Source organism: Atractosteus spatula, chromosome 21 (genome assembly GCF_055471065.1).
Source record: "Atractosteus spatula isolate fAtrSpa1 chromosome 21, fAtrSpa1.hap1, whole genome shotgun sequence".
Classification (NCBI taxonomy): Eukaryota; Metazoa; Chordata; class Actinopteri; order Semionotiformes; family Lepisosteidae; genus Atractosteus; species Atractosteus spatula.
The window spans coordinates 6,091,516-6,104,315 of record NC_142726.1 but is presented as its reverse complement, the minus strand read 5'-3'; the positions used below and the strand labels follow the sequence as shown (position 1 = coordinate 6,104,315).

At 42.2% G+C, this 12,800-nt stretch overlaps 1 protein-coding gene across 2 annotated transcripts in view; it reads left to right on the top strand.

Moving 5' to 3' along the window:
* The window catches only part of znrf1 (zinc and ring finger 1), a 48,918-nt gene that overhangs the window by 22,262 nt on the left and 13,856 nt on the right, over positions 1-12,800 (top strand). The window contains exons 2-3 of one of the 2 annotated variants that reach the window (XM_088939276.1): positions 8,979-9,023; positions 9,147-9,242. In XM_088939276.1, the coding sequence (XP_088795402.1) occupies positions 8,979-9,023; positions 9,147-9,242 (141 nt within the window). The remainder of the gene's footprint in view (positions 1-8,978; positions 9,024-9,146; positions 9,243-12,800) is intronic. The other variant, XM_088939277.1, reaches the window with a different exon arrangement.

Sequence of the window (12,800 nt, the reverse complement as noted above, 5' to 3'; positions counted from 1 at the left end):
TCAAAGACAGTGCTCAAATACAGCTCTCAGTTTTAGTCTGAGGAAGCAGCAGTCCTGTATCTCAAGGTCAAAAAAAGCCAGGAATAAGATAAGCATGCTTTAATTGAGCTGTAGTCTTTTGACTTTCAGGACTTATTAATTCTTGCAACATACAGTATAGCATGTCTGTTTTTCAAGGAGAACATTGCAAATACTGTATACAGTATCTGAGGTATTTAGTATTGTGAAAGGGTCAGAAAATAATTACCCAGACAGTCTTTGCCAACTATTCAGCAACTATTTTTAAGGTGGGTATACATTCAACATATAATAATATTGTCTGCTATTCTTTATAAAGTGAAATATTCTCCTATAGTAGCAGCAAGTTGAAACAAACCCAAGGTAATGCATCGAGAGCTACAGTTCTGAGTTAAATTCACAGATATTGCTCGTAAAAACACTGTTGTGCTCGTACTTGCTGATTAGTTGTGGCCTTTTGTCATTAATCCTGTTTTGAAATTGGCAAATCTTTTTTTTTTTAAATAAACTTGCACAAACTCTTTGAAGGACTTTCGGCAATGTCAGCTATTCCGAAATTCCTCATTCATTTTTTAGAAGACCTTGAGCCCAGGTTCTCAGGCAATGGATTATTCTCTGAGTGCTGAACTGCTAGCATGTTAGATTAAGGAAGTGATGTACTGTATTGGCTCAATTTGTTCATGTGATTTCACTGGCCCGTTTGGGCCAATTGGAATCAATCCGAACAGGGGAAGAAGGACGCTGGGGGCAACCAGACACAGATATGCTAACATACTGCATATATGAACTGGAGGTAATACAAATATTTTTGTATGAGGCCCACGGTGTTACTTTTTCTACTGTGATTACATTGGCTTATTAGTTTACAGCTTTACTTACTTGATTCCTGCTTGAGGCTGTAAGAGCTGCTGACTCACAGCATTTTGGTCTTGGGTTCAATTCTGGAGCAGAGTCCCTTCTGTGTGGAGCTTGCATGATCTCCATGAGCCTATATGGGTTTTCTCCAGGTTCCCAGCCCATCACGGACTATGGACCCTTACATGCTGTAGTCCTGACTTGCATCCCCTGCTTCCAAAACAGTCTCTGGGGTGCTGTGACCCTCACAAGGAATAAGCAGAGTTCTGCTGATAGATGGAGGGTTTCTGCTCACAGTTACTCCTGTGCAGGGATGAAACCATTTCCTATTTGCAAATGGAACAGGTGTCCAGACTCCAGCTCCTAACTTTGGCTTGTTTTGCTTCCTTGTTCATTTATATCTGTTTGATGGGTGATACATGTAGGAAGTGGAATAGCAGGAGAAAAGAGGAAACACCTGACATAAACCGTGGCTCTACAGCTGTCGGTGCTCAGAACACACTGTATCATTAATGTGACAGAATTTGTACCTCCAGTTGCCATGGTGATGTTCTCCCAGGATCTCTGCAGGCATCTTTATAAGCACACTCCCAAAGGCTTTGAGATGTTACCGTCTTGCTGCATCATAAGTCATCCAGGTACAGCTTTTCAGATTTTTGTCCATGGATCAGGGAAGTGAGGAGAAAGACAGAATTATTGTCTGTTACATTCGTCAATTATGGCCGTCCCAAGTTTTTTCATTTTTTTAGGGGGTGGGGAGGGGGTATGTGATTTGCCATGTTACAGTAGGGGGCGGCCTCACTATTAGTTTGTCAGATTCAGCTTTAATTATCTACCAGCTGCAATCAGATGGACAACTGGGATTACTGCTGCTCCGAGGCCCTCTGCATTTTTCAGTTGTCTGCGACATTTACACCAGTTTAAAACGGGAGTGCATCATATGAGGACCTGAGGAATGAATAACGCTTCTCTAAGCTCAAGCACAGTCAGAGGCTTTCAGTCTATCATCTTCTCTGTGTAGTTGTGTCTGGAACAGACTGCTCTATCCCACACCACTCCGTTCTGACGTTTGCTCTTGTCAAGTGATGGCCTCCCCTTGCTGCCCGTCTGCTGTACGACTGGTAGGAGGTGGGCGGAGGGGTGGAACAGTGGAGAGGCACCCAGCAGCTCTTGACCTTAGTCAGTGAGAATTTGGGTGATTACTGCACAGAACTTTATATACAAATGGGTAAGCACCCAAACTGACACACAACACGGTATGTTTGCTTCATCTCGTGTTGAGTCCATTTTTTTAGATATAAATTCTGAGTTTTGGACAGATTAGGATTCTGTCGGAGAGTTTAAAAAAACGAAGGGGTTTTGCTTCAAGTCTTTGGCAGTATCAAAGGGACCAGCATTGTCAAACCAGATAGCGACGTCAGGAGTAGTAGCACAACAAAGACGCAAGAGAATTAGAGTAAGGTACTTAACATTTGATACTTCTTTTTACAGTGCGCTTTGGGTGTCTGGAGCTTCAGTAAGCTGGGCAGCCATATTTTTATGACTCAAAACATGTAGATGCGATTCTTGGATCAGTGAACTAGTAGAAACACAATTAGCTGCTAGCTGCTGCAAATAGTCTCATCTTCTCAGGAACCTCTCGTGAACCTTACATGAACCACAATAACCACCTGGAAAGGTATTCACATGAATGACCCAATCTCACTGAACTCTTCTTTGTATCTCCCAGTGGGAAGACACTGTTCTTTCTTGTTGGCCTTAAAACAAATATCTGGTCTGATGATGGTCTTAAATGACTCGCATTCATTTTCATTAACCTGGATGTATTCTGTGTCACGTTAAGGACAACACAAGTTTGAATCTCTTGAGGAATCTTCTTTGTGATGCTCAATGTCATAATGCACCCACAGTTGCTCTTAGATTTTTGGGAAATAATGATAAAATGCCAATCTTAACATTTTGCATTTTCAGTCAGGACTGCCTGCAGAGCTTTGTAGTATATCTTTCCTGCAACACAAGGAATTGTTAATTGTGGGGTAAATAGCCTGATCCCAAAGTGCAAATCAGTTCAGCAGCTTGTCAACTGCTGTGTGGAGCAAGGTAAACGTGCAGAGTTTCAAAGCTGCACAGTGAAGCAGTTTTTCAATTGCAATTGCAATTGTTTTGAGATGGTGTTTGTGGTATGAAGAGAATGGAGATGTCTGTGTGAAGTCACAGCCTGGAAGAGGTAGAAATGAAAGTTTGGTTCCTGGGTCTTGTAGGCTGGGGTCTTTGGAAAACAGGCTGCTAAGACAAGACATTGCAGCAAGCAAGAGAGGAGGAAGCACAGGGCGCAGGCAGCAAACTGTGTGACACTTACTGAGGAAACTGAAACGAAGGTGATTGGGCTACATCACCAGTGGAACTACTGTGGCACAGTTCCCAACCCCTTAGGGCTGGGTTTGTCTTCTCAGAGCTGTCCTTGCAATTTGGTTGACATAGTGAGATTTAAAAGACTTTCTTCTGGTTTTGAAAAGACTATATTAAGGCCCAAAATGCTTGTCAACAGACTCGTTAATAATATGTATTTCTTTTCAAGAGCGAAAGCTCATTGGCTGACTGCTTCAGAAGGCACTGAGGGCATTTGATTTATTGGCCGAATGATGTCTTCTGCACCGCTTCAAAATAAGAGAACTCCAGCAAAATTAAAATGTAAACCCACTGCCCTGAAACCTGGCTCTCCGAGGCTGCTGTGTTACAGTACATCAAGTTTTTAATTTTTGCTGTTGAGCCATAGTCAACATTTAGTTCTATGTTGACTTTGCAAATGTGATTTAATAAATTCAAGAACATATCTGCCAATTTAAATCTCAATATTGAAATTTTCACATTTTAGGACAGAGTAGCTCACACACATACAGTATCAATACAATGTACAATATTCTTTAAACAGTGAAACGATAGAAGCCCCTATTTTCAGTCATATATAGATAGAAATAGACATGTAATAATAATAAAAAGCCTGAATTGACTTGTTGTTATAGCCTGTTATAACAGATGTTCATATTCAGCTCAGGATAAATTTGAAGAAATAAGGAAGTCAGTACAGTATGTACTGTATGTACATCAGATTTTTTCCTAGACAACATTTGGGCCTTTGATACATGACTAATTACAGTAATTAGTCTTAATTAGTGTTAGTCTGACCCAGAAGATGGAACCTGTGTGAATGTGCTTAAATGCCTTTAAGCTTGAGTACTTGTTGATTGCTCTTTTCAGGTATTCAGATGGAATTGGAGCTTCCTGGCTGTACAGATAGAATCCAGGCACTGGCAGTAAATTCACCAGATACAGAGCATTCCTCTCCTGGTTCATGGGGTGGTCTGGTTTGGAGTGCGCCCATGCATCTCTCTCTGCCTCCTTCTCCACCTCTCTCGCTGATGCTCCATGCTGTTCAGGGAGCCGTCCTCCCTGCGCAGCCCAGCAAAACACTCAAAATAGCAGCCAGTGAAAAAGTGGGTCAGCCATTGCGAGCTGAACAGAGCTGGAGGGGGGGGGGAGCTGGACTTCCTGACTATGCTTGCTCCTGCCTCACAGTGCCTCACCATTTGGGCTGCCAGCCTCCTCAGACCTTGCATCGCAGTCCTCCGCAGCAGGGCACAGGCCTGCTGCTCTTCAGCTTTCCCTCCTGCCTGCACCTGACAGGAGTCCCTCGGATCTGGACTGCCTCCCTTCTCCCTTCTCCCTCCCTCAGCTCTGCGCTGCCTCCCTCCCCTGATCCTCACTCGGCTCTGCTCTGCCTCCCCTGTCCCTCCCTCGGCTCTGCGCTGCCTCCTTCCCCTGTCCCTCATCTCTCTGTTTCAGAACAAACAGATCTTGTGAGGCTGTGGCGTGTGCCTCCATTCCATTTGTGTTGGAGTCCCTCACTGAACTCCAGTTCTCTCGAGGGTCTGCTGCCCCCTTACTCCTAGTGCTGTCAGGAAAGAAGAAGAGAAGCTGTCAGAGGATCTGGCTTGATGACCTCTCCTATCATCCATGCAGATATATGCTCACACACACACACAAACATGCAGGGCCTCCCCAAGTCTCCAGCAGAGGCTGTGACGAATCGGCGCCAACAGGCAGCTCTTGTACTTTTTAAGCAGACCAGATCGTTGTGAGGCAATCTGTAGGCCTTCTGGATGGGGTGACATCTCAAAAAGGAATCTACGCGGCTGGCATGGAGATGGTAACTGCGCTGATGGACATCAGAGTTCACAAACACTCCTGCCCTCCTATGCGTTACCCTCTTCCTGACTCCTCCGCCCTGCAGTTTCTTGTCTGTACCACGCAGCTTGGAGCAGCATTCAGGGCACAGCAGATAGAAGCTGCAGAGAGATTCCTGATGCAGTCCAGGAGGCAGAATAGAAGGAAGAAAAACTATTTTGACTGCTTTGGCCTTAAATCCAGTGCTGTGTATAAAGCAAGAACACAATGCTAAATGGCTTAAAACAATACTTTGTCAAGTGAAAAAGTGCACAGTAACCTGGAGCTCACAATTTTAGCCAGCAGCCATATCACCCTGCAACTCGCTACTGGCAGCCCACTGAAGCTAAGTAGGTGTGAGCCTGGACAGTACCTGGGTGGGAGACCTCCTGGGTTGCATTGCTCAGGAATAAAGCAATTCATTTGTCCGAAGCTTTGCTGTTCCTCAGTTAGTAATACTTACTTTGGTCTGGTTTTGTTCTGGATTTTCAGGTGTTTTAAATGTTGTTGTGTTTTTTGGGTTAGTTCTGTCACCTGCCATCAGTCAATTTTAAATCAATTGTCAATTTTAAATCAATTGTCTAAAGTTTTTACTCCACTATATAAGCACATTGGGCCAATCAAATTTTTTTAATTAAATGTTAGTTTTTTTAAAAAGAAACAAGCTAATGCGTTTTCATTAGAAACTGTTTTCAAAAATTGTGCTGCTGTGTGCAGAGTATCTTTTGTCACAGAATGCTCCTAGAGCAGCATTGATCTTTGTGTAAAATTTGAAGTGTTACAAAGCTTCCCCAGGGTGTTAATAACAAGCACATGACATTTTATTCCTCTTCACTATGTTGTATGCCTTCCTGAAATAACTACAATAACAGCTCTCTTTAATTCAATTCACAAAACTGGCAACCTACTGAAGCTCAGCAGGTGTGAGCCTGGTAGGTACCTGGATTGGAGGCCTCCTGGGAAAAACTACGGTTGCTGCCGGAAGAGGTGTTAGTGGGCCCAGTAGGGGGTGCTCACCCAGTGGTCTGTGTAGGTCCTAATGCCGCAGTATAGCAACAGGGACACTATACTGTAAAAAGGCGCCGTCCTTCGGATGAGATGTAAAACCGAGGTCCTGACTCTCTGTTGTCATTAAAAATCCCAGGGCGTCTCTTGAAAAGAGTAGGAGTGTTACCCCGGCTTAATTTCCCATTGGCCTTTACCAATCATGGCCTCCTAATAATCCCATCTATGAACTGGCTTCATCACTCTGTTCTCCTCCCCACTGATAGCTGGTGTGTGGTGTGTGGTGAGCGTACTGGTGCATTATGGTGGAGTCTCCATTACCTGTAAAGTGCTTTGAGTGGAGTGTCCAGAAAAACGCTATATAAGTGTAAGGTATTAATATTATTAATTTCCTTGTAAACTGGAATAGCCAGCCAGAGAAGAACAGGTCTTCTGGACCATATTCTGGAGTTTTTCACATAGATAAAAATGGCCCCATCTTGTTTGCAACTTATGTTTCTACTTAAGCACTAAAGTCAATACACTCAATAGGCTAAGAACTGCAGTAGAGGGGAAAATGCTATATCAGAGTTGTAGTCGGATGTGGTTGTTTTGTTGCAGTCTTTGCTGTCTTCTTATAGTCTCTATTCCACAGTGGATTTTTAATGAACATGCTAAAGAATTAGTTATAATGGAACTAATCTACAGAAACATGTTCATCAGCCCTTTAACCAGCACTGGGCTTGGTAGTATACACACAGGTCAGACATGGTTTTAACATGGTTTCTCTTCACATTTGTTTGACTAAAGGAAAAATAGTGAATGGAAAATAAATAAAAGCCTTATTCATTCAGCTGCAAGGATCTGAGCAAAACGCAAAGCAGAAAAAGAGAGCCGACACCCATTGCTTAGCAAGTTTGATCTGCTCCAGGTTTCATGGGCTGTGGGCTCTCCTGTTAGCCATCTGAATCCATGCATCTTTGTTATTTTATATAAGCTGAGCTGAATAGTTGTAATATATTACAAGCAGTTGGCTTATTTGTAGCACAACGGGTATGAAGGGAAACAGCTTGTGAAAGTAAAATGAATCAAGTAGCTGGACAGTTACAGACAAGCTTGGTTCGGTGTGAAGAGGTGGGGAGTTTTTTGCCTCGGTTTCTTCATGATGGTTACTTTGTTGTTTCCTGTGCTGTTGTAGGTTGTTTTTCAATGAAATCAAACTTCCTGAAGACATTGTCTTCTCTTTCTAAGCGTGTGTATTCTGGTGCCATACTGTTTGCCTCTTGATGTCTCTGTTCAGCCTGGGCTTTCATGCTTAGTGATGCGGTCTTGTTGTGACACTGGGCCTGAGCACAAGGTCCTGCTCTGGGGAGTTAATCTCTGTGCTGAAACATATGCAACACCTTCTTCCCTATGTGCTTTCAAGCATAAGAGGTTGCTATGCAACCTGTTTCCCTTAGTAGTGTTGTCTCCATTGCAGACTAGCCTGGAACTCTAACACAGCTGTGTTTCCCCAGCTGCACTGATACAGTATGTGTTTTACTGATAGTCTGCATTAACCTGCCTTTCCTTCACTGTCATCACGGTTTTATTACGGGGAGCTCTTTTGAGTTGGGGTACAGTCTGATGTTGCTGTACAGAACACTGAAACCACACTGCGCCCCAAAATATCAGGCACCCCCCACTAAGTAAAATGTTGGGTAGCATGTGCTTCAAGAAAAAAACAAGGGTTTTACAGCCCTAGAATATCACATGACAGCAATGTCTTTACCTGGGGCTGTGATTTGAGCAGTTAAGGTCTTTTAGTGATGACTTTGAGCATTTGTGCAAGTGCTAGAAATTCAAGAGGTTTAGTTGAGTCCTCTGCATGTGGTTTGTTAAACTCACAATTTCTTTTATCCTTGTATGTTTTGTCAGTAGATCTCCTCCTGAATTCTGTCCTAATTTAGCTTAGCCTATTCATGTTTGTTGAGATGGTACCAAGTCCTGTTAAAAGCTGTTTTTTAAAAAAGGCACTTTTGTACAGTGCTAAACTTGTTTTTGTCCTGGTGAAGTAATGGCCATAGAGTACGTCATACTATAAAAAGCAATCTGGTAAAGTCATCTTGGTGCTGGAAAGGTTTTATCTACAATAGCATGCATCTGTGCTATATTATTATCATGCAGTATTTCATACAGTAAGTGTGATTTCTGAACCATGCACCCTGAACTGAATTAATGCGGAAACCGAGCGTGATTAAACAATTTGCTTTATTCACCTCTAGCCAACAGGAGCTTCAGACGGTGTGCACAGCTGATCAGTATTGTTCACTGCTGAGAAGGAGTCTGTTCAGTTCAAAGGGATGTGTTAATTAACAGAAGGCAATAGCAAGCATTTCATATAGGCAACTTCAAAACATAAAATAGGAATTAATGAAAATACAGAAAATTTAATTTGACTTATTTCAAATGGTTTTTTTGTGTGTGGCATATCTGATACCGGGGGGAAATGAGACATAACTGCTTTTTTTGGAGTTTTTTTATAAATTGAGCTTTTGCCTATTCTCCAAAGACTAGGGTACAGGAAGGGAAGTGAGGCAGTGGCAGGTGTTGAACTAGGAACCTCAGGGGTCACAGAGTCTTTTTTCTTAACCATTGGACCTACTGCAGCTGCAGCACTTTTTACAGCATCTTCGATTATCCTGGAATGCATTCAGTTTGTGGCTTACTGAATTGATTAACACAACTACATTTCTTAGGAGTTCAGATATTTTAACTTATAACAGTAGAACTACATCTATTTTACATTCTAGTTATATATATTGATATAACGGGCATATGGACATTCCCGTAAAGTAGGTCCAAAATCGGCTTCTGCAAAATCATCGTGCACAGTTCTGCCCTTTTCACCTGGACAGGAGTATCAACGCTTACCGTCTGTGAATGTATGCAGGTGGCAGCAGGTAAGGTCAAGCGGTGGGCATTTAGGTTTGAGGCTCATGAGTTGGTTGGAGGGGTGGTTGTCAAGCTTTCTGGAGGTTGTTTCTCCCCGTCCTGAATATCGCACTGTCTTGTTTCCTCTGTAGGTTTCAAGTGCCCCATTTGCTCCAAGTCTGTAGCATCCAATGAGATGGAGGTCCACTTCATCATGTGTCTGAGCAAGCCTCGACTTTCTTACAATGGTAAGCTGTAAAATGTCTAGCACTAAGGAGAAACTAGATACTGTTGCATCTTTTGAGTGTCTTTGCAATATTTTCCTTGTCGCACATCCTAAATGTCCCAACATACAAGTTGCCATTACTTACATCCCAGATTACCAGTTTGAAATTTCCCTCCTAGTCCCTTGTTACTTTTGTAGAATGTGTTTGTGTGGAGTGTGATATTACATTTTTGGTCTGCGAGTATGCTTTTGTCAACGAGCAGGCTCACAATTAAGACGCACTGTTTTGCCTCTGAAATGCCTCAGAAAATAACCTGGGCTCTGACCTGCAATGTCTGTGTGTAGGTGATCCTAGAGTGGCAAGGTGCTGCTCAGTGGTTGCATTTCTACATAGATCCATTTCAAAAGCACATATGGGAGTAAGACAAAAGCAGACACATATATAGGCACTTGTTAAACCTTTAACACAGGACAGAAGGTTGAAATAAAATACAATGTTACTCTCTTGTAAAATACCAGAGTACTTCTACTACTGGTAATAGTCTTTACAGTGCAGAGGGAAGGATCCTCTGTGTATTATTGTATTGTAACCTTGGACCAGTGATGGTGTGACAGTCTGCATCCGATGAGTTAAGAAATGTTGAATAACTTTTTTTTTAATCAGTAAATTCAGATCAAATGGTAAGACCTTAATAAACTGAATGTGTAAGAAATGGGAGCTGGCATTTATTTCAAATGTATATGGTGAGGTTTACACTAGATTTGTTTTCAAGGAGGGGAAATAAAGCTGTTAGGATTTCTCACTTCGGTCATGCCTCTAGTTAAAATGCAGTTTTTCCCCCAAGCAATTTTTTTTATCAACTGTATCCAGTGCTTTTAAATTTTGCAACATCCTTTGGGGTGAATTTGGTTTGCACTGGTGATTCATTTTGTCATCTTAGATGGTTTCAGTCAGATGATCCAAACTGGTCAGGTGTCCTGATTCCTAATGTTCTTAACTTGTCCTTTATTCATGGTGTCTGTGTTTAGTCTGAATTGGTGTTTTGAGCTGACTGTAGTCATTGTGAATTCTCATATTGTATCCACCTTGTCTTGTACGCTGTACCTTGGGGAAGAGACAAAGAGCCTCTTCTGGACTTCAGTCCAAGCCATTGTAGGGATTTCCTTCCAGTATGTTAATTGCTAAATTAATTCCTAATTGCCTAATTGATCCAGGTGCAGGTGCAGAAGATCATTTTAGTATTTAAGGATTAACTGGAAGGAAGATCTGCAGTTGAATAAAAGGTTTGCCAACCTCTGACCTAGAGTACACCAGCCCTTCTCCTGAACAGATGCTATCAACCATACTTGCTTTACTGGTCTTAAATCATCAAAGTTAAACTTTAGAACAGCTTTGACTTCTTAATCAGTTGTTCACTCCTGTAAAGAGCTAAAAACACAAAAATACTGTAGCTCTCCATTATAGCTTCTGCCCTTTTATGCTTTCACTGAACAAATTAATTTGCTTTTTTCAAAAACTGAAGCTTTGAGGAGCTTGTAGAATGGCTTCTACAATGCTGTTAATGGCCTGAGGAACCCACTGGACTGTGGCTGTCATTGCACAAAGCCTGGAGAGCCACAACCCAGCAGGTTATTTAGGTGTCTTTAAAGGGCTTCATGATAACATAGGCTACTCCAATTCCTTATTTCTATAACTAGCTGTTGCCATTTGTTCACCTTATTGCATTCTAGAGCTCAGATTGTAATAAACTGTACAAATATCAAGTACAGTAGGTGATCTGTATTGATCAGAGTTCAATGAAACAGGTCATTTGTGTTGATCAGCTGTTCAGTGGCCCTGACTATTGGCAAAGAAAGAAAGTGAGCAAATTGCTCCATTTTCTAAAGCTGGGTGTTTTCAATAAATTTGGAGCAAAGACAGATTTCCAGCCCTGTCTTGACATCTTACAGGACATCAGAACCAGGTGGCTTTGCAGCCCTTTGATGAGGTTAGGGTTAGATGGAAATCAATTCGTTTTTGCCTGACCTAGTTCATTTTTCAGGTTTCTCCTGGCATGCCATGTCTCATGTTTTAAGTTCATTGAGGTCTAATTTGTGAGCTATTTAATAAATAGTCAAGTAAGGATCTTTCTCTCTCATCAAACTGTCACATAGGTACATTGAAGAACGGTAGCTTGCCAGGAAAACAGTAGTGATTTGAAGTACAAGGCAGTACTGATCCTCTGTCTCTGTACTTTGTGTACTGAAGCAATCCAAAGAGACTTGAGCTAACTCGTTTTCCTGAAATGGAAATATACTGTAGGTTTTGTCTGTGATCCAGATTTATTGAAGAGTTATAAAATCCTCCACAGCCCTCACCCCACCCCCTCTCTCAGAATCAACACCTCAGTGGCACCAACACATTTCAAATTAGGTTTTTTTTGTGCTTCCACTTGGGCTGCACCTTGCACTGTAGCAACACGTTCGATCCTTGGATACATACTGTACACATCAATGCAGTTGAAGGTCAAAGAGAACAGAGGAATCCCTTTGAACTCGATGAAATGTATATCTGACCTGATCTCCCAGAGCAAGTTATTTTTAGATGATTCTCTCTGCTGCTTTGTTACTTCTGTAGAACAGCAGGACCTGAAGGAATACTTCAAAGTATTTATCGCCGACTTCCTCTTCTTTACCTTTGGCGTTCATTTGGGGATTTTGGGTAGTGTAGCCGCAAGGACAGATGTGCTAGGTTTAAAGTCTCCTGCTTGAAGACTGACCTTAAAGAGCGCAGATTTGGGCCAGTGGATGACTGATGGTGACTTCATAGGCCAGCAAAATTCAAGAGGTTTGATTCGTTTCTGATGACAGGATGTAGGAGGGCAACCGCTCCCCAACGGCAGGCCTGCTTTTCCTTTAATGGGCAGCGACAGTCGCCCTCAGCGAGGGCCGTCCTTGAGATGCGATTCCGTCACGCATCACTTCCTGTCTTTGTTGGCATTTCGGTGCAGGGCAGAGCAGGCCAGTAACGTACTGTAATGTCGGTGACGATAATAGAACATCTCTGGCACACCTGTGCTTTTCAACCCGAGTTCCTATTTTTTTTCTCAAAGATTCAAAGGAGGTGTAACATTGTAAGATCTTAAATTATTTTTAATGGTTGTAGTAGGTGGTAACAATAATAATTAGCAGTATTAGATTCTCTGATACATATCTAGGCAAATAACTGTATGAACACATTGTAATGCCATGTGAATTAGAACTTTCCTATCTAAAGAGCTAATTCCATATGTTTGAAAGTGTTCCTTGAGATCATACAGCAGAGGTCTGTTCTATTCCAAGATATTGTGCTGAAACATTTTGGGCATGAGCCTTCAGCCATTGCGAGTGCAGAGTGCAGGAGCCCACTTTTTCTCATCATCAGAGAATGAAGGCCTCCTCAAAGGCCATGGATCCAGATCCACTGTTTGCACCCTTGACAGTACTTGAAAGGTAGATTCCTATAAACCTGTTCCCCATTCTCCATAAGGCCTCCAAATTGGCCTGACTTGTCCTCCAGATGATTTCCTTTTGTCCCTTTCTGATCTGCTCCATGTAGTGT